At 43.4% G+C, this 25,948-nt stretch overlaps 2 protein-coding genes across 2 annotated transcripts; both read right to left on the bottom strand.

Annotated features, from left to right (window-relative positions):
- Positions 1-831: 831 nt before the first annotated feature.
- Positions 832-9,677, bottom strand: LOC104507735 (solute carrier family 2, facilitated glucose transporter member 11-like). Its single transcript, XM_010149103.1, has 11 exons — positions 9,582-9,677; positions 8,433-8,593; positions 7,799-7,923; positions 6,776-6,905; positions 5,681-5,829; positions 4,694-4,881; positions 3,396-3,506; positions 2,660-2,761; positions 2,240-2,315; positions 1,779-1,906; positions 832-1,038 (listed from the first exon to the last, which is right to left on the bottom strand). Exons 1-11 carry the CDS (start codon positions 9,675-9,677, stop codon positions 832-834), a joined length of 1,473 nt encoding a protein of 490 aa, XP_010147405.1.
- A 4,797-nt stretch (positions 9,678-14,474) lies between these two features.
- Positions 14,475-24,941, bottom strand: LOC104507736 (solute carrier family 2, facilitated glucose transporter member 11-like). Its single transcript, XM_010149104.1, has 12 exons — positions 24,921-24,941; positions 22,379-22,477; positions 21,642-21,802; positions 19,994-20,118; positions 19,035-19,164; positions 18,702-18,850; positions 17,396-17,583; positions 16,989-17,099; positions 16,431-16,532; positions 16,225-16,300; positions 15,320-15,447; positions 14,475-14,675 (listed from the first exon to the last, which is right to left on the bottom strand). Exons 1-12 carry the CDS (start codon positions 24,939-24,941, stop codon positions 14,475-14,477), a joined length of 1,491 nt encoding a protein of 496 aa, XP_010147406.1.
- Between the last annotated feature and the right edge of the window lie 1,007 nt (positions 24,942-25,948).

Raw genomic sequence — 25,948 nt, 5'->3', positions numbered from 1 at the left:
CCAATAGAAGAATCTCCAAAATCTAGGCAATATACCCGATAACCAAACAAGAAGTTTTGGTTGGAAGCCTCTCTAGCATAGTGTCTCCTTTACACCAGGAACTTTTACCTCCTTTGCACTTTTTTTCTTCAGATGTAGCAATGACTTCCTGCTCCTTGCCCACCCCCCCTCCTCTCTGAAAAATAAAGACCATACTGCAGGTCACAGAATTGTGGTCATAACCTCCTCAAGAAAGTCCTAGTTGACCCTATACCATGTGCTTGCTCTCAAGTCTAATTGTAAGAGGGGGAAACATTGCATACCAATTCAGTTTACTGATAGGCAAGGTACTCTTCTTCCACCAGACTGAAGAGCTAACTGCTTCTTCTGAACTGGAGCTCCTTCTCTCGGAAAGCTCAGCAGAACTGATTGTTAATAGGAGCAGATAATTTCAGTGTGAAAGCTCTGTCTTCTTCTCTCAGTTTCACAAGTATGCTGTACATCTGAACCTTCCACACTCACTTCCTCCAGTAACTGTGAAGTGCTGGTTTTGGTAGAAAAATAGCAGATCCTGTGTTTTCAGTTTACATAGCTGCTACCTTGCAGGGACTGACAAAGATTTTATTTCTTTATACACTGCGTTTAATTTTTTTTCTGCAGAGAATTTTATTCAGTTCATATTTCAGCAGTTGGAGAGAACCACCATGTTCATCCTGCACTCCGCGCTACAGGTGATTATTTTTAAAATACACATTTGTGCTGTTTGTGGATCAATGGATTCTCTCTTGCTTAGTGAGACTTCTGGCCACTATAGTAATAAAAGAGCAAAATATGGAGTGGAGAGTTTGTTTACTAAAGTCTAGTGACAATCATCACTGAGCAGTTACTCTGCTGTGGGGCTGTCTGTCTCTTCTTTCCACGGTAGTTCAGCCGGTTGAACTCCTCCATGACCTGCAGCATGGTCTTTCCTTTGGTCTCTGGCATCATCAAGAAGACAAAGATAGCCATGGACAGACAGTATGCCAGGAAAATGATGAAACAGAAACTACCAAGACCTTCCTACAGGAAAAGAAAGAGACAAAATTTGTTCATATAAATGGATTTAGATTTTTTTCTCTTATGAAATGGAATTCCTGGTTTTGTATTTACTAAAAAACTTTGTCAGGATCTCAGTTGATGTATGTCCTGCTTGCTGACACCTGGGGAATGGCACTGAGTGGTCAGATGAACTAATTCTCCTTTCCTGTTTTAAGGAGGAAAGTTATGCTCAGCAGACATCGAATGTCATTGCTTGACAATTCACAGATGTGCTGAGCTTCTGTTCTCTTCCCTTCTGTCCTGTTCTCCTCAGTCAGTGCTAGACTGGGGAAAGGTGTAGCATGTTAGCTCTGTCCCTGCTTGCACAGTCCAAAACTGCAAAGGCTTTATTCCTGCTACTTCCCAGTGCTGGGTGAGATCTCTGGGACTGCCCATTTTCCACATTAACCTCAAAGGAGATGCACATACAGAACAAGGGGGGGAAAGAAGGGAGCCTCTCATGACATTGAAATGACATGTTGGTGCCTCTGTCACTGCTTCTGTGTTTGCCACTGTCACACTCAAACTGTGTGTGGAGTTAGCAGCATTTTGTGGTTTTGCTATGCTTTCGCTAGATATCTGGGTAAAAAGAAAGAGGCCATCAGAACTGGAATTAATTTGGGCTCTGTCCTTTGCATGAAGTGTTGAAAGAGAAGTATGCTCTGGGTTCAAAAAGGATCTAACCTCAGCTGAACTGAAACAAAACACCCTACTTTGCTTACCACAATGAAAGGGAACAAAAGTCCAAGGATGAAGAGTTGGATCCAGTTTGTAGCACCATTAAAAACATAAGCAGCTGGTCTGTATGACTGAATAAATATTTCTGTGGGCAGGGGACATAATACTCCAGCTGAAAAAAAAAAGTTGGAAAATAAAGAAAGTTTAGAAATTTTGCAAGATGCTTCTGTAACTCACACTTCCTAATTGCCACATAAGTTAATGGTTTTAACTGACCTGGAAGTGTTTGAGGTGCTGCTTGGCTCTTCAGGAGGAAGGCATGTAGGAATGCAATATGAAATGCAGTTTTACCTCCTACCCAGTATGGAGGGGAACATCTATCCCTGTGCTCAATGAGGAGTAGAGATTCACGCTATCTGTGGAACAGCTATGCCTGGGACCTCTCCTAAAGGCTGCAGTGAGGAAGCAATGAGTATATGAAACCATTCCAGTAGAAAATACCAACCTGGCCCAATGCCAAAGCTCATGATGAAAATGAAGATGAGTGCAACAGAGCAGTAGGGTACCCAGGAAAAGGAATCCTGTGGTGGGAAATGAAAAGCAAATAAAATCAGAAATTAAAATTTATCCAGCTCCATTAGAAATATGCATGACTGCTGTGAATGCTAAACATACATTTGTTTCCTCTACTTCCCGAAACTTCGCAAGGAGATAGTCTTGGCAGTGATCATGGGTGTTTAAAGCTATTGGCTTTCGTCTGCATGTGCACATCTGGGAACAAACCTCTGTTATCATGATGGTTAGACCCCAAAGTACTTCTACTCCCACTAAGAAGTGATTTGGGGGAAGGGAAATAGTCATGGTACCTGCCATACAACAAAACATGAAGACGGGACACAGCTCTAATGCATAAGTGGGGTCTTACCTCTAGTGAAAGCGTGACTGTGAGGAGCCCTAAAACCAAGGCCATAACAGTGTAGCTTTTCCACAGCAGTGTCTTCCTCCCTGCACGATCAATTAGGAAACCCTGCAACCAGGAGGACATGCTGTCAGCTCCAAGGGACAGACCTTAAAGGCAGGCGCTGGTGAGCTGCTCCAGCAGCTGCCTTCACCAGCCAGGCTGGGGATCTTTGAAGAGCCAGGAACTGGGATGTGGTACCTCCTCTGGGAGGGTGAGTAAAAGCATCCGGGGAGACCGAGCAGGACCAAGAGCTGCAGGGAGGAGGTGGGGAGGTGCAGGACTGCAGGGAGCATTGCCCAGGCAGAAGAGGACTATGGTGACGCTCTGCAGGCAAAGGATAGCCAGGGAGGACAGCAAAGTGGAAATGCTTGCACTCTTAATTGCCATGAATCCTCCCGCCATGAGTCCGGACAAGTGGACACAGGGACCATCATCTGCCCTTCCTACAGAGGGGAACTGGGATTCCCCAGGCTGGCTCAGGGTGGCTCGTGATTTTGAAGGAAAGACTCCTGTCCTCCCATAAATTGAGAGTAAATGCATGTTTGCAGGGTTTGTGGAGATGAATTTGTGTGATCAGTGCAAAGTACTGCTGTTGATTTGTGGCAGAAGTTTGATTCCTGAAGCTGTGTTTACAGTAGTTCTAAAGATTGAAGTGAACACGCATTACAGCAGAATGAAGTTCAGCTGAAGAGCCACTTACACAAAGAACTGTGGTGAGGATCTCGGTGATCCCAACTCCCAGGGACACATAGCGGGTTTGAGCAGGGGGGATTCCAGCCTTTATAAAGACATTGTACGCATAAAAGTAAACCTGGAAAGAATAGAAATGTGTGAAGGTGGTACCCATGTGGTTATGTTTACACTAGCTTCTCTCTTTTATTCATGGAAAATAACTAATCAGGCCTTAAGAGAAAAACTTTATTTCAGTAACTAATCCTCAGTGTTTTCACAAGGCTTATTTGTGCAGAACAGCTTTTACTAGCACCTTTGTCTTGAACTCAGTAACAAACACAGCCTTTTTCTTCTTTTTCTGCTTGCTTTTAGTGTTGCCTTTGTCTTATGTTACAGTTTATAAATCTATCTGACATCTTTCACATGTTTTAGTCTCTTACGTACTTTGGATTAGGAACATAGAGAAATATGGACAGAACATACTAAGCAAATGCTTTAAATTATCTTTCTATGTAATTTTTAAGCCTTTGCAGTGATTTTAATAGCCACTATTTTTCCAGATGTGAGAACTCATAAAGCATAAGAAATTCCACTGTTAATACGCTCAGTTTCTACTGGTCCTTTGTGGTATTCTACATGGTATATATGTGGTATGCAGTTACTGCTGCACTTGTGGGGGGTAGAAAAGGGTCTTAGGAATCTCAAAGACTTTCTGAATTTGCAAAATTAATCTGGATTTGAATCTTTCACTACAAGCTAGTTTTATACAGTAACTACTCCAATACTCAGTACTAATTACTGAAATAGAGATACATCCAGAGAAAAGGTGTGTTAGAGAGTATATATGTTAGAGAGTATATATATCAGTAACTGTCACATGTTACTGGAATGCTGTAATTATCTATAACTTGAGAAAATGCAAAGTTAAAGGATTTAGAAAGAAAACCAAAGAGATTAGAGTATGGAAATGCACTGTCAGTGTACATTACGAACCTGACTCAATGGCTGAACAATTTGCGCAGTGCGTTCTGGAGTTCAGAGACCCAGAGGAGGTTATGCTGTTCTTGTTCGGTATTTGAGATTTTATTTTATTCCCTTCCATTCTCTTATCATAACAGGGTAATCCATAGAGATGCTCTCAGATGACACTTGCCAAAACACAGTTCTCAACTTACCCAGGTCCCAGACTTCCATGGGAAAAGATTATAATAAACAGTAACAACAGATCCCCTTCTTACAGCCACTGTTGCAATCAGCATTTTTCTACTCACTGTAGAGCTTACTGTAAGCCTTCTAGAAAGCAGAGAAAAGTAGTAGCACACATACCACATTGACGCCAATTAACTGCATGCATGAGGAGACAAGGAAGAGAGTGATGAGCTGCCAACGGACAGCTCTGTCACGGAAAAGATCACAAACGCTCTTAGCCTTCTCCCCATGGATTGCTTCTTGCTCTGCCATCATGTCATCTATTTCGGCCTTGTGGTCACCCTCACCCCAGAGCTGCTTCACAGCTGCAAGGAGAGGGAGAGAGAAGCTCACTCCTAGTCCAAGCTCACCAGCACAGATGGGTTTTCAGAGGATTACTTCCTGCCTTGCAGAGTGTCTTATTTGAGCTTCAGGGCCTTTGCTTGTGTGAACTTTCTAGAGATCTGGGTTCAGATCCACTTTATTGCTATTTCACTCATAAATCTTAACCACAACTTCACCTTTGGCCAATAGCAGCTGACTGTGTTTCAGTGTGAATCATGCCCAAATTCTTACCAAACCTTCCCTGAATACCCTCCTGCTAAAGGAGGGTTCTAGTGCACACACACCAAAGCACAGACAAGGGAAAAAGACTCCTACATTTCCAAATAAGTCCACATCCAAAGAATGTGCCTTTTTGGTAGTTAAAACCCCACAATGGTGGTTTCTCTACCTACGTCAGTAAGTTGCTGTTTGGGTTACTGAAGAACTGGAATGCTTATGGATATGGCACAACAGTAAAGAGCATCGCTTTCTTACACAATGCCAGAAGGTACCGTATCGACACCCTGACAGCTCAGGGCAGAATCTATATTGATGGAAATACAAGCTCTGTGTGACCGTGTCCTTCAGAGGATCCTGGCAGAAGGTAAGGGGAACACTAGTGCCAGGACATGTCTCATACCAAACCAGAGGAGGCTGTCTTTCATTAAAGCTGAAGGTGGTTTCAGGGCTAAAACTCCAAGAGTTTTTTTCCCAACTGTGCCTCTCTACGAGGCTCATGTGGGGCTTTACTGTATTTTCCACTTGTTGCTACAGTGAATGCTTTGTGGCCCATTTCCTTACCTTTGATGCACCCCTCCTTGTCCTTTTTGTCAATGAGCAGGTAGCGGGGAGAGTCTGGGAAGAAGGGGAGGGTGAGAAGTTGAACGAGGGCAGGAAGCGCGTTGGTTGCCATGAGAATAGGCCAGAGAGCATCTACTCCAAGAAGTTCTCTGAAACGAAACCAGCAGAGTGAGAGGAGCTGAACAATCGCGTGTGCTGGCCATGTGAGCACACAGAGGGTGGTCCCTTGGCCCTTCTGCGTGTGTGCTGGCAGCTCCCACACAGGGGTCTCCAGCATTTCTCAGCCCAGACGAATGAAAATCTCAATGGTAGGTGGAGGGCAGAGCAGAGTGCTGTTGCCTCCAGCACACGAATTACCCAGGGTTGCCATCTGTGTCTCAGTGGTGAGTGAAGCAAGGCTGCCTGCTTCCTGCTGCAACAGCTGAAGGCCCACAGGGATGAACAGGGCCCTGGCACAAGTGCTGGAGAGAGAACCCACAGTGGCTGATCCCTGTTTCTGATACAGGGTGTCTTTAAGTTGCAGTGAAGACAGGATCCACAGGTTATCAGCCTGCTACTGACTGTCCCTAACAGCATCCACTGAGTTTCCTGCAGTTTTGAGCACACTGTGGCCAGAATGACACTGCTTGGGAACGGGACAGTCTGTCTTTGGCACAGAACAGACAGAAGGAGCCTGAGGGGGAATGAATCCACCATCGGTTTCTGGTTTTCTGTGTGTGATTGGTGGGTGTACCAGTTTGTGTGTATTCTCAAGAAAGTTTGGATGGATCTGATATTCCCTGATCCTTCTAAAAGCATAAAAAGTAAAGGTCAGTTCTTACAAAAGATGCATTTCTTTTAAACCCATTGAAATCTGTTACAGGATTTTTGATCTGTCTTTGGTAGGAAGCAGCATAATTCTTCAGGATTAAATAACTTGTATGATTTCTGTTTCCCGTTCACTTAAGTCAGGAATTTGGGCTGAGCTAAGGCTGCCTAGGGCACCCTGAAAACACGTCTAAAAATAGTTGCTGATTTGCCTATCCATAGGCTTGCATTGACATATGCACAAATTTTAACAAGAGAATTAATTAAATAGGTCTCGGGCCCCCTTACCTGAGACCCAGAGCAAATCCGACAAACTTTCCGACGGCTATGGCAGTAGAAGCTGTTATGGTGATGAGCCCGCGGAGCTGCCATGGGGCACATTCCCCAGCATACATGAGATGGATATTCAGCACTAAACCTGCAGTGAGAAATGACTGTTAGGGCAATTCCAGCTCCCACAGGTCTGGTGTTTTGGAGGGGATCATTACAGGCAAAGCATACAGGGTTAGGCTCTGAAATACCTTTTTAACCGTGTTGCTTGCCTGATATGAAGCACGTTCCCAGTATCGTGGCCTTGTGTCTTTGCTAAATATTTCACTAAGCATGTTCCTCTGGGAAATCTGTTCTTCAGCAGGCTGGCCTTCTCTTACAATGTTTCCTACAGCCACATCTGTAGGATTGCTGTTGCTCCCTTTAATGTCAGATTATATATTTCAGTGTCTACTCAGGATGCTATATGTGCTTTATTTTGTGCTTGAAACCAACAAGTTAACAAATGCTGTTTATTCCATTTTCACAGTGTATTAATTAATATTTATACTCTCTCTAATATTTTTTTTTTTTTTTGCTTATTAGTATTATATTTATCCAAGTGCTCAGGGATTGAAAATGCTGGCAGACTGTAACCCAAGGCATCTGGAAATTAGAACTGGCCAGCTTGAAAACCATTCCCTTGACTGTAATACTGGAGGCAGTATCAGCCACACCAAGCAGCAATAGAAACAATAGTCAGTTTTCCATTGAGTGAGCCTGCTACCCTGAAATATTACATGTTTTGGCTTTTTCACAAGTCAGCAGTACTTTTTTATGGACTGGATGGAAAGGCAAAAGGATGAGAAAGGGAGATGCCACACATGATTAATTTAATTGTGTCTGTGTTTTCATATTTAGTTGAAAATGCATTCAGCAATCAGGCCCTGTGCAGACTTCAGTAAAAATCTGCCATCCATATACTCGGTCTGGTAAATCCTTGTGACCCTCAGTCACTGCTCTCCCAACTATTTAATACCATAGGTAGGAATACTAATTTACCTCCACACACTCCAGAAAATAATCTTCCAATGATGATCATCTCAAAAGATCCACACAGCCGGCTGAGTCCCATCAGAGTTGCGCTCAGCAGAGCAGGGATATTGGCAAACAGCATGGCCTTCTTCCTGGAATTTATCTAAATTAATGTGACCATAAATATTGCCCATGTGTCATTCACAGCCTGACAGAAGTGGCATTGAATTGTATCATGGTTAAAGACTGTGCCAGCTTCAGAGATCAGCTGCAGTAAAGCAAATGGGAAATGGGAATGGGAAACCTTTGTCATGGACTGATACACTAGTTAAAGCTTTTGATGCCTCTAGTGGAGACAATATCTGCACTCAAGAACAAGCTTTGTGAGCAGCTGTCTGTGAAATTCACTTTAAAATGCATGCACTCCTCGTGATTTCTCTGGACTGGTTTTGCTTTGGAGTTTATAAGGGACGGGGTATGATCCTCTTTGTGATCCTTGGCAGATTTTGCTATTCTGTTCCTTCACTGAACTGATGCTTCATCTGAAGCAACCCTGGGCTGCTCCCAGAGCCACTTTACAAGCAGTCTTTCTCCCAAGACAGTCACTTATTTTTGCAGTTGTGGGTGTAAACAGAAAGACTATTGTAATCATTATTCCTACCTTCCAAATCTAACAGACATATATCCAGCAGACAAGGATCCCAGAAGCCCACCGATGCTGTAAATGGACACAATAAAGGACCACATCAAAGTAAGCATATCTTCAGTGGGAGAAGAGCCGTACCTCTTCAGCCAGGTCTCACAGATAAAACTTTTGATGTACTTTAAAAGAAAAACAGAAACCAATGGACTCGGTTAGCATATTTTTGCATAACTGCACCTCTTATTTACTTCTCATACCTACTTACTGGGGTTTTTTGGTGCATTTCTATTGACACCTTCGTTGAAATCTTAGTCCCACTGAAATCAAAGGGAATTTTGCCACTGCCATTTCTGGAGTTAATGTTTTAGCAACAAGGTGCAATCAGTAAATCAATGAATAAACATATCAATATTAAATACCAACAGTGAGTGCCACTGAGAGGGTAGCATGTTGGTCTATTGTTTATGTGCTAAACCCTGATTGTTTTGCTACCTGATCTTCCCTACCATTCCTATTAGTCTGTCTCTCTTGTCCACCTGCTGTATCCTGTCTGATGCCTGGGGTGAAATCCAGGTTTGACTTCAACTGACTTCAGTGTGATCTGGATTTGTCCCCCGATGTGACCCACTGGGGAGTGTCTCTGACCTGCTGTTTGTAACCTCCATGTTACCCTCATTCTTGACGAGGGTTCCCGATGTGGTAGTATGAGCTCAATGTACTCAGCACCATTCAGGATGACCCAAACCTCCCCTAATTTTTGTTTTCTGGCTGCAGGTATCAGTGCTGGACTCAGTTCTAGAGCTACAGCCCTTCCCTAACCTGTTGCATCTTAGGCACTTAGACCCAGTGTGTGTGTGGCCAAGGACATGGTTCAAGGGACTCCCAGAGACAAGGAAGAGGAGAATGTCCTGTAAGAAACCCACCTCAGTAAGGAGAAAATGGCTGACATCACTCAGCCTCCCTTTCCCCCTTCTGTCACACCAGGCAGAAGTTAAAACCCAATGAAACACAAGAGCAATAGCAGCTACTCTCAGAACCAAGAAACCACAGTAAGTCTAGTGTTGAGAGCAGAAGTGAAAAAGTTGGTGATTGCAAACAGGGGCAGGGATGCGGAAGAACATTGAAATCCATGCTGGTGGCTCAATCTTATGAGCTGTCCATGCTTACCTCAGCAGGAGAATTGATAATGGAGACCTGCAATCCATACTGGAAACCTCCACCAATGCCCAGGACAAAAGCCAGGAGGAAGAGATTGTAGCTCATTTTCTGTCAGGAAATAAAAGTAGCAAACACAGCTGGTATGGCTATTCAGACATGCCCCAACTGCCCTGGTTTACCTCCGGGAACTCTAACAGCTTGAGCAACATCACGCACCTGCCTCCTCCGAGACCAAGGAGCCAGCGCAGAGTGCAATAGGAGACCACATCACAGGACAGTGAGAAATCTGAGGGGAGACAAAGATCATAGGTGTCTCCCAGAACCCAGTTACACACTTCAGTGCTTCTGTCTTCAGCTTTGGCTGTCTTAGTCTGCACTGTCATAGCGTAACTAGTTGCGGGAGCATGGTGCAATGTGCAAGCACTATGTGCATGAATACTATCTATTTGTCCTTCCTCCTCCTTCTCCTTTCCCACCTGTTATCTCACCTAAATGAATATTTTGCTCAGTGTCTTGGCCAAGACTAGATAAACTTTTGGGGATTGAAGTGCATTCCTGGTTTCATAGTTTATTCGCCCCTTCTTAGAAGTGTATCTGATAGGAGGCTTAAGAATGCCCCCAGGATACAATAGCACACCCCATCCCTCTCACTCCCACTGCTCTCTGTTACTGAGTGTCCTAGTGATATTTTTGCCAGCAGTGACAGCATGATGCTGCAATTCCATCTCTTAGAGCAGATCGTGTTCAAAGGCAACACTGAACAACAACTGCCAAACATTTGCAAACTGATTTCTAATCAGATACATGACACTGCTTGAATGGGCATCAGATTTATCCGTGTTGCAACAAAGGAGTCAGAACTAAATAAAAGTGGTATTTGGCATATTCATATATTAAATGACAACAATCTCCTCTTTGTCAAAGCACTAGGAAGACATGAGATTCACAGTCTCTACTACTAGACATCCCTCCTGTCCTTCACGCTACAAAAAATGCCACACATCAGCATTAAACTCCCCATCAGCAAGAAAATCAGTATGACCTATTCTGAGTGCAAATTTTGTATCTCACCTGCATCAAATCCCTTAATCCACCCCCCATTCTGTACCATAACACCCATGCTTGATTTCTCTGTTGCATCTCTTGGGTGACTTTTCCAGTCTAATAGATTTTAAATTCAGGAAGATTTTTTTAACTTAACAGTCATCCTAAAATTGCTTTTTAAAAACATTCTTGTTTTATCTTTTCTGGATATCTGTTCCTATGCTTCCTTGACTGGAAAGGATTGGTTTCCATCCTTTGGTATTTACACCTTTTAGATACTTTGTTATGCATAACTCTTTTATTGTGGAGGACTTTCTCAGTCTTCCAGCCCTCCTCCATCCAGAAATCTTGTAGCTTTTTTTTGTTGCTGTGCTCTGAACTCCTTTGGTTTATCTTCCCCTGTTATGTATCAGACATTAAATATAAATGTGCTCTTAAATCCAGTTTTCTTTGCTTTTTAAATAATTCCTTGTGAGATATTTGATATCTTTAAGATAGGACCTCATACTATTATTTTAACCACATCTGATTCAAATTTATTTTTCTTTCTGTACTTAATTTATGCAGGTCTTTTAGAATAGCAGAAAGGAAAAAATATGTACTGCAAAAATTCAATTTGGAGAAAAAAAGATAAACATATACAAACTTGCATGCAAAGGTAGTAATTTCTGCTTGTGGACTAGGTCTTTCCTGATGCTTTCTTTGGTTTCTTTGGAAAAAGTCACTCTCTATATAGAGAGGAGTTTGAGATAATTCAACATGTCATTTTGTTCTTTCTCAGGGTTTACACTCCCTTTGGTGTGTCATTAAGTTCTTGCTATTTGCTTTGTCATTATTGTGTTGGTTACTGATGAAACTGCAGATGGTTTTGGCGAGCTGTGCATTCATACCAGGTCATTGGGGAAGAGAAGCTCCAGCAGCAGCTGACAGACAAGAAGTGCTGCAGGAGATGAGTAAAGGACAATAAAAAAGGCAGTGATGGATGCCAAAGTCCAGGGACTGGCGCAAACTAGAGTGGACTGGCTTGGACTCCCCAAGTCATAGGTTGGGTAATCAGTGATCACGTTTAAAGGAAAAGCTCCTGACTGCTACTTTGAGCCTCAGTACAGCAAAGCCTTCTGACACCTGACTTGACCAACCTGACTGCACCTGCGCATTCAACTCTGAAATTATGGGATCAGTTGACATTTTAAGACTAATGGTCATTGTCTGAAAGTTCAAGTTTGTGACCCTATAATATATGGTAGATACTAGGGAAGTTGAATGTCAGTTTTAAATCCTGACTGTAAAATAAATAAATTACATGTTTACTTTTATCCATAAATCTCAAGGGGCCTCTTTATCTAGCAGTCTCCAAGATGGTTTTTGTTAGTAGGCTTTTACAAGTTCATCAAACAGCTTAGGGGGAAATTCCTTCTCCTGGTGAGTGGCTGCACTTGGCTGTTCCTCAGGCTACGATGCTGCATGTCTTCGGTGTCTGGGAGAATCCCAGCCCCAGCTGGGTTGGAAGTGAGAGGTGGCTTGTGCAGAGGAGCGTTGTCGGAGGACAGCAGCGGTAACTGTTTTTCTCTGGTGTTGATGTTTACTAGTCAGTCCAGCAGTGCGTGGCAATTTGAGTTGTAAACAATAATATGAACTATGAGTCTCTGAGGATCACTTTTCAAGATGCAAAAATACATCTAACGATTCACATGATAAGAGAATTGACCTGAATGAGTATCGTCTATTTTTTCAGTTGAAGGTGTTTTAATTCAATAACAATTAACAAACTTGTTAAATGCTTTAATTAAAATGTAACCAGTTAGATCAATTAAAATGTAACCACTGTTTGTCTTTGCTTAATCTGTCTAAAGACACCTGATTTCAGGCCATAGTCAGTAAAAATGCTGGAAGTTGGAATTAGTGTTTTCTGACACATGTATTTGTAGGACTGGCTCTGAAACTCGGCAAGTGAAGTAAATGCGTATCATTTTTGAGCAGGCGTGTTTCATACTCCATCCTTCCACGGCTCTGGAAAAAGCACAACAATACTGATTCATGGGAGTAGCCACAAAGGTGGCCAAGGTGAGGACCTCTGGACATTGGAGGACTTCTTCTGGTTTTAACCAATTCTTCTCTGACCTGTACATCCCAGCAGTGTGTGCAAGTCCCTCCCTCTGCCCAGGCAGTCTCTTCCATCCATCCCCTGCTTGCTAGCCTGCATCTTCTCTATTGCCTTATCGGCTTTGCTTCACTTCTGTCTCCTGTCCTTTCTCTGATCCTCACCAAAGGAGTGACAGAATATTGTTATACCATCATGATGGCGCCAGCACTTTTTGCTTTGAATGTGTGTTTTAGTATTTCCATCTGCCCTTCACTGCTCTCTCCAAACTATAGAAATGGAAAGCATCTCTGCAGTTCCCAGCTCCATGGAGTCCTGCTCTTGATTGTCTTGTCTCAAAATCCCATGTATTTCAAAATCTCAGTGTTGTCCAAGAGCACAGATACCTGCTCTTGCCCATGTTTGTATACAAAAGATTTCTAAAATAGCAGCAACCTCAAATGAATAAAAGTTTTGTTGTATTTTTCCTGTGTTATAAACCTTAGATAATGAAAGATAGTTCTTGCACAGACTCCTCTTCTGAGAAATAGATCTGCTTCTCCACTCATGACCAGCATGACAGTATTACACTCAGGAAAGGTTTACAGTCTTGTCATACAAAAATGCTATATTTTTAAAAAATATACTTAAAGATATACTGAAAGAAACTTTAACTACTTATTTTGAAAACGTGTTTTCTTTGCTGCAACCATCATCAGTGCTGAGACGTTCATACAAACGAAGCCAAAAGAAAAGATGTGGCTTGACTATGATTTTGAGAAGTGGAAGAAATTTCACCAGCCAACCCAATGCCTGTGAAAGGCAATATTAAATGAAGAGTGTTACACTGTTCTGCACCAGGTCCACTAAGAATCAGTACCACATCTGGGTCTTTGCCAGCATGCTCTATGGAGACAACAAGCACATGCAGAGAATGTTCTGCTGTGATCTAAATCGCCACATCCAAGATAAGCTGCTGCCATAAGAACTCCTCATCACAGACTAACCTTAGCAGAGCACAGGTGTAAAACCCCAGAGGTGCACCAGCAGTGTCCATGACAGCAGTGCAGACGACTAGAGAATTACTCCTGCTTTACAACACAGGACTGGAAGACAACAAACAAGCCATGAAGAAAACCAGTCCAGAATAAATAGTCTGCAAAACAATGCCCAGAAGTCAGTTGTATAATAAGCCACTTAACAAGTACTAGAAGCTTTCTTCCTAATCCATCTGTCACATGGTCTTTATAGCTGAAAATAATTAACTGCTCACTATTGCTCAACAAGTAGGGGTTTATCTGAAATCACTTAATAACAGAAACAACGGGAGCACCAAGACAAGGTACTGAAAATTTCATCTGGTGTCTGAAAACAGAACTTAATCGTATTAATTTCTGTGTTAGAGAGCCCAGATTCGGAGGCAAGGAAAGAAAGGCTTCTGAGATGGAAGTTAGTGTTTGGGTGGAGGAGAAAGACAGAAGGAATTCAGAAGAAATTTGCTAAAGCATTGCACGGTGGTGTTTGATGATAAGAGAGTAAGACATCATTCTCACTCTCTAATATGGATTCTGTGATAAGTATGTGTCAGCACTAAAAACTCAAACCAGATCATTAAACTTTTGTTGGGATTTATCAGTTCAAGTATATATTTTTCAAGGTGAACTTAAGAACCTAGGAGTACTATATTGTCCCTAACCCTACGTCTCTCTTTGTGTCTCTGCAAGAGAATATAGCAGCCACTGGTGAATTTCCCCCAGAGACCGTGCTCCTGTCTTCTGCTACAACACGGTGGTTTTGATCTCTTCAGGGCCTTTATAGAAAACCGCATGGGTCTGAGCTTTGAAGTTCCGTTTCTTGAACTCCTCCGAGATTTCCAGGAAGGACTTTCCCTTTGTCTCAGGAAGAAAAAGCCCAACAAAGAGTGCAGTGCAGACGCAGACCACAAGGAACGGGACGTAGCAGAAATGTGCTAGACTTTTCTGAGGAGGAGGAAAAAAAAAAAGACAGTGTTGGTGACATTCTGTGTGATGACAAACACACCACCGATCCCTGTTCCTTTGTCAACTAACTTCAGCCAGGGAGTGCTTCTGTGCACCATGGTGAGGCACTCGCATGCCTGGATTCAACAGCTCCCCAGCCTTGTCTGGGAGATTTGCCATAGCAAGAAGAGTATCTCAGAATGTCTTTTTTCTGTCTTTCTGCCTATACATAATTGTTTAGACTGGGGACTCACAGTAGGAAATAAGACAGGATTGGATATTGTAGAGTTCTGCTCCCTTTCGCTCCAGGAATCACCTTAGGGAATGATGCCAGGGTCTGGCCAAGGGGAATTACATCTCATTTCTAGTCCCAGCTGTTGTCAGCTGAGGACAGAGGAAGAATATCAGTCATCCGTGCCCAGATTAATCTGATTCCAGCCTCACATCAGAAATCACCGTAGGGAACATGGAGGAAGTTTGTTTTAGAGGAGTTCTGACCACTTTCCTCGTAAAGGTACTTTTCATGGCAGGGCTATCTTGCTGTGTGTCCAGTCCCTCTCTCTTTTCCTGCTCACTATCAGAGCCTCTATCGTGTGAAAAACCACTAAAGAGCTGCAGGTCATAGCTTTGCCTTGGGAACCCACCACAATAAATGGAAAGGCTGTTCCAACTAGAAATAGGTTGAACCAGAGCAGAGAGCCACAGATCATGTAAGCAGCCGGCCGGGACATTTGATCAAAAACCTCTGTGGGCAGAACTCCTGTTACACCAGCTGGAAAAAGTAATGGCAAGAAAGTTAGTAATACTGTTGACATTATATGAGAAACAAGAGCACACATACTAACAAGCAAACCCAACATGAAGTATATGAGAACAGTAGATTATTATTCAGTAAACTATTCTCACTAGTCAACAATGCCACAACAAGTGGTAATAGAGATTAACTGCTGTGAGGAAGTTTTAGGTTAAACATTAAGGACTGGCTAATTATTCAAACTCTCTCATGTTAGGATGAACTGCTGGGAAAGGTTTTGTAATCCACATTATTCTCACCAGGACCCAACTGTGAGAATGGCTCATAATTAATTCAACCCTATGGAACTGTAGGGACTGGGACAAGAAATTTCTGCTAACTCATGTGGCATGTGACGCTGGCAGCTTGGTTCTTTTCCTACCTGCCTTCCTTCAAACTCACAAAAGTGAACAGAGGCCCACATCTACTCACACACTGAGCAAACATCTGCACACACAGATGTGTACTGCAGCCACCACCACAGAAAATAATGGATTCTGTTTAAGACAAGAATCACCTCAAGTGCCATCACAAGAGGGCTGTAGTGAGAAACAACACTGAGAAGGACTGTCCCTGTGTAACACTGACCTAACAGGGTTATGCAAGCCCCCATCAAACAGCTGAAAACTGCTGGCAGAAATTGCCATGAGTGTGCTGTGGCTGAAGAAAGTCTGAAAGGTTCCATAAGCTGCCTGCACACATCTCCACGCCCCTACAGTACCCAGAAGTTTCAGTTGAAATACTGAGGGAACTGACCTGGTCCGATTCCAAAACTCAGGATATAGGCGAAAATGCAGGCCATGCTGAGGTAAGGCATCCAGCTAATCTGAGTCTACAGCCACAGAGACCAACGGAAAATCAGTGAGGGCACATACACTTATTTGCCACCACTAAACACCCCAGTCATATAAAAGTCAAAGCCCAACTCCAGTCTATTTAAATAATTAAGTGAAGTTTGTTACCTGCTGGCTCAGAGCGACCATGAAGACAATGGCCCATCCTGCCATGAAGATATATCCCCCCAGGAGCAGCGGCCTCCGACCAGCGTAGTCTATAATCATGTTCTGTACAAAGTAACACAATAAATCAATATATTTAACTTGTGTTTATCTTTCCCGCCTACTCCCTCTTCCCATTTTAATACTCCGCGCCTAGTTTGCTCTACAACTACTTTAAGGATGTGGTCCACTTAGCAAAAAAAAAAAAAAGAAAGGTCAGAGGAAAGGGTCTGCTGGCAGGAGGGTGTTCAGGGGAGATGAGAATGTCCCAGCTGCAGCCTAAACCCTGCCGCCATCCATGCTGACACAAAGCGAGGAGTTACACCTTTTAGGGATTTAAGACAGTGTCTGACAAAATGCTTCTGCATAAACCTGTCTGGGCATGAGTGCTAAGAGACTGCCTGACTGCCCTGCGTAAGGGGTTTCCTTGGCATGAAAGGCAATGTAAGTCCAAAATTTGTAATTAACAACCTCCTCACTGTCAACAGAGTCTGCATGTCAGCAGAGTGCATTGAATCTCACACAAGTGACAGACGTGATCAGTTCACAGCTCCCCGTGCCGATTACAACATATGGGATTTTGTCCCGAGGAATTCCAGCCTCTTGGAACACATAAGCTGCATAAAAATACATCTGGGGAGAGAAGAGAGGAGAAAGCAGTGAAGGAAGATCTTTGAAAATACATCACATCGTTTTTCCTGAAGGACCATGCAGAGAATGGCTAATGTGCTCTCATATGGGCCGTTTTGACAGCTTCCCTCTGAATTTCCCTGTAATGCACAGGTGTACTTTGGGAACCAAGCATCTGAGGTTTGAAGATCTCCACAGGCAGAGCAGACCACTATTCCTTCTCCTGTAGCAGGAGAGCTTGCGCCCATGTCTCACGATACAGTGCTGCTGCTGATAGCTGTGGCTGCCAGGCTGCTTACCGAATCATTCCCGCAGAGCTGCATGGCGCTGCTCAGCACAACGATACTCGTCAGCTGCCACCTTACAGACGGGTTTTGGAACAGCTCCCAAGGGTTCTTCGCTCTCTGACCTTTAACGGCATGCTGCTCAGCCAGCATCTCTTCCAGCTCTGCACTGAGATCACTGTTGCCTCTGAGCTTCTGCAGCGCTGCAAGGACAAGGGAACCTCTTAGCCCCTCAACTTAGCCTTCAGTGTGCCTGCTCTGCAGGGTGAAGGATCGAGCAGCAAGGGATGGCTGCAGAAAGCTGGAGGAGAGAGTCTGTGATCATGGTGTTACCTTCACAGAGACGGCCAGTGGTGGTGCAGCCACTTGAAGGATTTTGGGGAAAGGGAGTGCAAATCCCTCACCATTGTTTGACAAGAGAGTATTTTCAACCAGTGCCGTTTCAGCAGCCATGCTTCTGACTCAGATCTCAAGTGACTTCCCTGGGAAATGCAGGCAATTAAGATGTTCTTGGTACACAGCACATATTTCCCAGAAACTAATTCCAGCTGCTCTGTACACAGGGATTTGTATGCTACAAATCTAAGCAAATCCCTTAATATGAATTGGCTTCAGATTTGGTCATGAGCTTTTCAACCAGCATTTATTTCACTTCATAGTTACAAAACATATTCGCCATTGTGAACCCAAGTCCCACCTTTTGACCCTACCATTGCAGCAAAAAAGTCTTTTGCAGGAAGTTGCCTTTCAAATACCTCAATAGATCCAAAATATTTAAGATTATAGAATGTTCTTTAGTTTGGAAGGAGGAAGTGATGATATTTGGAACTTGATATCACACTTCTTACAAGTTGTACTACGATTCTCAAAACATCGTGGCCCAAGTCTGCACAAAAGCAGGACGCAAAAAAGCTTACTTTCATCTGCGTTCAGAGTGACTGTGGCTGTTCATACAAATACACACCCAGCCACTACCTGGCCACTGTTTAAGGGTGCAGCAGCTAATGCAATTGCAAACACTAATGGCACCACATATTCTGTTCAGACCAAATACGGTCCTCTGGTTAGAAAAACATTATCCACTTGGGCCTAGTGACACAGCCATTGCGTTGGGCTTAAAGCTTTTATGGTCATGTGGGGAGGCTGGCAGAGTCACCAAACAGAATATTTGTGTTGGAAAGAGATCTATATTTCAACCTGCTCTGGAGTGAACACACTGGACTTTATGTTAAAGATATGCAATCAATCTTCTCACTGTTTATCTGCCCAGTCAGTAGGTCTCACGTGATCAGTGAGAGGCCAACCATCACCCTATACTCACCAGAGATGCAAGATTCTTTATCTCCACGGTCAATCAAGAGATATCTGGGACTTTCAGGGGACCAAGGCAGAAACATGAGCTGGATCAGGGCAGGCACCACATTGCTAGCTAAAAGGAATGGCCAGTTCTCCTCCCCTCCTAGTAGCTCCCTAGAGAAAAAAACCCAACATAATTTTCACAGTGCGTTTTAAAACCTGGCAAGAGCCCAGCACCCTCTGCTGCATGTGGGCACTGGAAAAGAAAGAGAAAAGGGGTGTGTGTGTGTGTGATTAAAAAAAAAAAAAGAGAGAAGGAAGATTAATAAGGATAAATGGGCTTCTTGCTCTACATTACCTGAGTCCAACAACCTGCCCCAGCACCAACCCCAGGGATGTAAATGATGCAGAGGTCAAGGCCACAGCTCCTCTGAGCTTCTTTGGGGCACTTTCCGCCAGATACATGGGCTGAATGTTCATGCTTACACCTGAGCAAGGCAGACAAAAGCTGACCTCAGCTTGTAGACTGAGGAGACGAGGACACATGCAGTCAGACACCTCTCAAGTTTGTCAGCTGCACTCTTCTGTTGCAGGCCATGTGTTCACTGGTCTACCAGTGCTTATTGTTTACCCAAACCTTAAATTTCACTCTTACTCATTGTATAAGCTACTAAACATACATTTCCATACTCCTAAGTAGTAGTGGGTAATGAAACTGAAACCTGCCAGTCTTTTCAGCACTAAATCCAAGGTTATAAGCCACGCCTTACCCTACTTCTCCGATTGGATAAGCTACTAAACATACATTTCCATACTCCTAAGTAGTAGTGGGTAATGAAACTGCCAGTCTTTTCAGCACTAAATCCAAAGTTATAAATCATGCCTCACTCTAGTTCCCCATTCTGGGGGGAAGATCATATTTTTAGTCACTTGTTCCAACCATTATTTCCTAGATGAACTTCTATAAAAGCTTTAGTGTTGGTGCTCACGCTGGCGAATGACTGATAACATTCTCACAAGTAGATGGGGATCAACTTTCAGCTCAATTTCTCCCAGGGCTCCCCTCCCTGTGTGCAGGGTGCACAGAGATACTCACGTATGTATTACCCAGAAAAACCTGTCTCTGTATGCTTAAACAAAAAAGTCAAGAAGCAAAATTTAAAATATGTAAATACAATTTCCTTATTCATGTGCATGTGTGTGGTCAGACTAGAGGATTCATTGCTGTAATGTCTTGGATCATTCCTCTTTAAATATCTTTTTCTAATTGGTACTTGATATCATATTTGTCCTGTTATGTTTCTCATGTTGCCATACCTGCATTCACGCCAGTAAAAAACCTGCTGAGCATAATCATTTCAAAGGATTTTGCCATTCGGCTGAATCCTGACAAAACTGCAGCTATGATCACAAAGACGTTGTTCAGCAGCAGGGACATCTTCCTTCAGAGAGAAAAGACACAGTTGTGAGCACATGTGTGTTGGGTTTAGTTACCGATAAAACTTTTCCCATGGCAGATCCAACCTGCCATGCCTGCAAGCTTGAGGTGGGCTGCTCAGCTCCACCACAGAACATCCTGGTTACGCAAAGCCCTGCATGGGTGTCTGTGTGCAGATGGCAGATCAGCAGTTTTGGTGTCTCGTTATGAAAAGAGGAAGCAGCAGGGACAGGTAATCTGCGTGGCTGATACAATTAGGGTCATCTCCAACTACCAGCATGACCACAGGGTGTCCCTGCAGTGCCAGCTTTACACACACCTCACTCAGTTTCGTGGCTCTTGCACTCCCACAGTTTCCCATGTGAATTCGGAGAAGTATTCCTTAAGTAAGATACGTGAGTTTTGGTCTGAAAAGGCTAATTTGTTGAAACAGGCATTTTTTGTGTAATCGTGCAATCCTTATGAAACTTTTGTCAGAAAGATTTCATGTGTCCTGGAAGGAATTTCTGTCCAAAAACAGAAAAAAAAAAAAAGCTCTTTCAACCCATAATAGCCAGTAATTCTCTCTAGTCCCAACTCACTGCCCTACCTACTCTTCAGAAGTCAGTCTTTGTCTCTTACTCATGATGGGATATGATTTCATTCCAAAGCAGTATAAGGTGAAATCTCTAACTTTTCATGGGATAAAGAAGCCATATCCTTTATCTTCACAACCATGATACAAGTGAGCCAAGGGAGAGAGTCTTCCAGCCCCACCCCAAACCATAATGGTTCCTGCTTCATCATATAAGAGAAACAAACCAAAGCACACAGAAGAAAATTTGGAGCTTAAGAGAGAGGGAGGCAAAATCTAACTTCCTGCTAGTTTATGTTAGTAACACTAATAGTTCTTTTTTCTGAAGAGAACTAGGGACAGAGCTGTGTATGAAAGATGGGTGAGGAGAGACAGATATTTTTCGGAGACTTGAGCACAGGGGAAAAAAAAAGGCAACTGTGAAGATTTAACAAATACCCCCTGAAATATTTCAGTCAAAAGGTGGATGCACAGCCTGTGCGACATGAGGACCCGGGATAAAACTGCTCTTTGTAAGCACCCTCTGTTTTCCCAGTGTCATTGCTACCAACTCCCACAGTCAATTTTGAAGAAAAATCCTTGGTGTGTTTCATCCTGATTTCCTATTTAAAAGCATGGCAGAAAACTGGGCACAAAACTGATGGTGATTGTGTAGGTGGTTACTGTGATACAGGGTTGAGCTGAAATCCCTGTAGCACTTCAGCTGGGTGAGAATATGCTGCAAAGGTAATGTGGAGAAAAGAACTGTTGTCTCTCAGGTTTTGAGACAGGAACCACTGCCATATCAGGTAGTTTCTCTCTGCCAGCTCAGAATGTTAATGGCAGACTGATCTGTGACAGAAAACATGTTTTCATTACTTTTAACTACAGTGCGTATTGTGCTATAGGGCTCATAATTCCTCTTGGACTAATGGAAGCTGCAAAGCTTAAATTAAAACCCAGCATGCTCTTACCTTCCCAACATGATGGCCATGGGACCGGCCACAACAGCTCCAGTGAGTCCTCCCAGAGGGTACGCAGAGACAGTGAAAGACCACAGCAGCAGTACCACATTGCTCTCAAGGGGAACGCCTGTGCGCTCCAGCCAGGTTTCGTTCATGAACATCTGGATGTACTGAGAGGGAAGGACAGTGCTGCATAACCATGACATAGACATGGAGGACTCTGAGAAATGTAAAGGCTTCCTTATTAATATATCTGTTTATTCTGCGCTCATACCTCCAAACTTTTGGTTGAAAATGGCCTCCAGTTCTTAGACGTGTTTTGAACAGAGGGTTAAGAGTGTAAAAGTGTAGCTGTTGAAAAGTTGTACTTGGTTTGTAACTGTATGTAGCTATCTTGGGTGATTTTAAAATGCATTTCATGGCTCCAACTTGAAATTTAAGAGCACAAGTCAATTTCAAAGGATGCAGGTTGGAAAATTTTAGAATTAGATTTGCTAAAGCAGTTGAAACAAGGCTTTTGAATAAATTCTTGTGACACTAGGTCCTGCGCAAGGGTGGCTCTTGGCAGCAAAATCCTGTACCCCAGACGTGAATTATATGGAGGGAACAACACATCCTTCCCTTCTCACCCTCAGTAATAGCAGAGTCCATATTTTCAGTGGCAGGCCACTGTTTATAGCCTATGGGCTGAGGACACTATGGAAGTGTCTGTCTCAGGAGGAGGCTCTCAGACCAGCAGTACTTACTGAAGTTGGAGCATTGATGATGGAGATGTTGTAACCATATTGGAAAGTGCCTCCAATCCCAGCAGCACATATTGTCAGGATCAGGATCTTGCTCTGAAGCTGTAGAAGATGGATAGAAAACGGATGGCTTCTTTGCACAGAATAAAATGGCTCAACAGACATTTGATCCATTCACACTTTGAATGGTGTGAAGATTAGAATAGGCTATGAATGTTGTCGTAAAATGGGAGGGGCCAAAGACAGAAAAAACCCCAGATTTTTAAACTATTTCCCTCTACTGCAGGATAGTATTAATAATTCATTGTCATTCACAAAGAATTTGGGACTGCTTTGGGGCAACGGCCTGCAGGAGTCTGTGGTTTAATATTTAATGTATATGCCTATAAAAAGTCAGTGCAAAACCAGTAAATACTGGTAGAGATTGCTGTTATAGCTTCAATTAGTTAAATTCATTACAAAAACCTGTATGCACATGATGAATTGTTCAAGAAACATTGCCAAAGTTCAGTGACTTCTGCCTCATTTCTAGCTAAGCTCTATTGGATGGAGCTTCTCTGTGGTATGGGGGTTTTTCTCATGGCCATTTATATCCAGTGCATTTCTGATTCATCTGCATGCTCTTTCTTCTCCCATTTCATTGTAATCACACATAGTTTAAAATACAGTGCCATTCCTATGCTGCTTCATGTGTTGTACAGGGCAGTGTCTCTCTGCTGAACTTCCTTGTTACACAGTTGTTCCTACATGTTCCTGTGTTTAGCAGTCTGTAATCTGCGTATTCAACCAGAATATTTTCTACACCTTCAGTATTATGATATAAATGAAATATGTGGCAGATAGTCGGCCCAGTGCCATGTGCTGGTATCCTTGATGTCACTTCTTCATCAGTATCGCCCGTAGCTTATACTGCTGCCTGACACCGCTGCTACACCTTCGGAAGCACAGGCAGGTGAATGGGGCTGCTTCATGTCTTTTCTCTCTGAAGGAAGATGTTGCTGCTGCTGCATGTGATCAGGGTGTTGGGATAACAGTGAGGTGTCTTGATTTTCTGCAGGGTGTAAAACAAGCTGTTCTGACTGCCACAGTATGGCAACTGAGAGCTCACTGGCAGGATTGCAAGCAAAACATATCCATCTTTTTTCCCCTTGCAGTAGGATGCCCTGATGTTACAGTATAAATGGGTGTCCCACATCAGTACAAAACTGGGGCTAACTGTGGAGAACCACAGACACTGTGTAGAAACTTTCTAAACAGTTTAATTGATTGTTTCTCCTCTGTCATGTTGGTAAACATCAGGTCATTCTTGCCACTATTGCCTGGACACTTTCCTGTGTGACTCTGCCTTCAAACTGACTTCTGCAGAGGAGCACAGTGGAACGTGAGCAGCATCATGTCTCCATGTTCACCTCACCATCAGTGAACATCCCTTCCTTGTGGCAGCCACACCACAGCGTTCATTGGTCTCTTTCTGTGTCACCACCCCCCCTTGCCAGTTCACACCTACTTTGTGCCTGTTCCTTTGGTTTTCCTCCTGGGTGGCCCGGAGCCAGGATTTGCCAGCCATCTGCTTGCAAACCCATCCCAGTTAGACAACTCTGCGGGTGACATGAAGAGCCACTGTTTGCCAGTTAGTGTAGGGCACCTCAGGCTGGATTTTGTTTTACTCCATCAATTGACCCTGAGGAGAACTTGGATAACCCGAAGTTGGGGAGGTCTTCAGCTCTACCTGCTCATTTTCTTCTTACAGAGCCATCTACCAAAGAAAAGGAAAGTTTTGCCTAGTCTCGCAACAGCTCTAAAATCACAAATAAAAATAATCTTAGATTTTTCCTTTCCTCAAAGCCTTTTCTTGTAAATAACTTCCATACCAGCCTGAGACAGAACATTCTCCCAGAAATCAAGACAGCCTGTTCCAACGCTGCAGCAAAAAGAGGCCGAGCTCTCTCCTGTCCCAGTTAGAAGTGGGTATGTTTTGCTTCCACTTTCCTTGGCTCCACCATTTCCCTGTCTTGCTACTGAGACCTACGCTAGGGATTGTGCACCTGATATCTCTGCTTTTTCCAGTTATTCTAGTTCTCCAAGTGAGAGAGATTTCCTCCCCCCACAATAGTACATTTCCTTTTTAATCACAATCCCTAGGAATGTTAACACTCCCCCTGCTCATTTCCCTGCTTTCCTTACAGAGTACATCCCCTACCAGATCCTGTCCCACAGAGCTCTTTTCATGGCCATGAACTAAGGAAAATGGTTTGTTTCTCCCTTCAGGAGCCACCAAACATTTCTGTGCCCAGAACTGAGCTGTATTTACAAGGTGACCTTTCCAAACCTTGCTTAACACCCAGCTTCAGCACCCACTGTCCCAGCCACAGCGGTGGCGTGCAGCTGCCAGGAGAGCCATTACCCTGTCAGCTTTAGCCCAAGGACTGTGATGAGATGGACAAATAATTCTACAAGAACCTGACAGTACTTACACAGACTTAGAAAAATTCAAATTAAAAGAAGTATCTCTGACAACAATAATAGCAAAATAGATGTTTTTTACCAGTCTCTGCAGCTTGTTCATCCTCTTTGGTAGGTTTTCCTCTGTCTGCCAAAGCCTCTGGTACTCTCAGCAGTGCTCTGAAGGATTATTTAAATCTCCAGCATAGGAATGTGTATTTAGTCACCCATTACGTTAGGATAAGACACTTGACTTGGCAGGTGTTTTGCCAGCTGATTTACATTCTCAAAATGGGGCAGCACATTCATTAGCAAGACAGTTCAATTAATTTTGTTGAAAGTACATGACAGTTTGGGGAAATAATTCTGCAAGATCCAGAGCTGTCTAAATCCTCTTGAAGGCCAGTATGATTTACGTCATAAATTCCCTCTCAAAGCGTCCGGCACAGTGGCCCAGTAGTGCTTGTCTGATTAAGTGAGATCAAAGCAGAAGTAAACTACAGCCTTTTGTCCTGGAACCCAACCTAGGGTCTGAAAGAGAAACCAGACGATTTCCCTTGATCCTGTCAATAACAGGAATGAACGAACCCCAAACCTTTCAAATCCCTCATTATGCCAAGGCCTTTCGCTGTACTCCTATGTCCCAGTGACATACAGGCAATCCAGCTGTGGCTGCAAGGGACAGTACACTGATGCACAGAAGGCTGCAGTCCTGTTCCCTGTCCATAGCCTGGCATAGAGCAAACCAACACTTCCAGGACTCGATTTTGTCACCGAGCAATGATCCCTGGCCTTCATTTCACAGGAAGCAGAGGGCTTTGCTTTTACATATGACATGTGGCTTTTTTTTTGCTTCTAAGGTTCATAATGGATATTACATTATATATTATATATTATATTCAAGTGCATCTTACATAATATGTGCTATATCTGCATAATATGTAGCATTGCAGGCAAACCTGGTGCTGAGGTGGGCATGGGAGAGTAGGCTGCTGGAGGAAGAAGGAGTATCTGCTCAAAATGTTAGCTCATTCTGAGTTGTCATACCCTCTTGCACAACATGACCCTGCTGTTCTTTAAGCCTTGTTCTCCCCACAGCCTCAGAGGGCAGCGAGAAGAGTGATTATACCA

The sequence above is a fragment of the Eurypyga helias genome, unplaced genomic scaffold (genome assembly GCF_000690775.1).
Source record: "Eurypyga helias isolate BGI_N326 unplaced genomic scaffold, ASM69077v1 scaffold39483, whole genome shotgun sequence".
Lineage (NCBI taxonomy): Eukaryota > Metazoa > Chordata > Aves > Eurypygiformes > Eurypygidae > Eurypyga > Eurypyga helias.
Note: the sequence above shows the minus strand (reverse complement) of the source record. Positions and strands in the feature narration are given on the sequence as shown.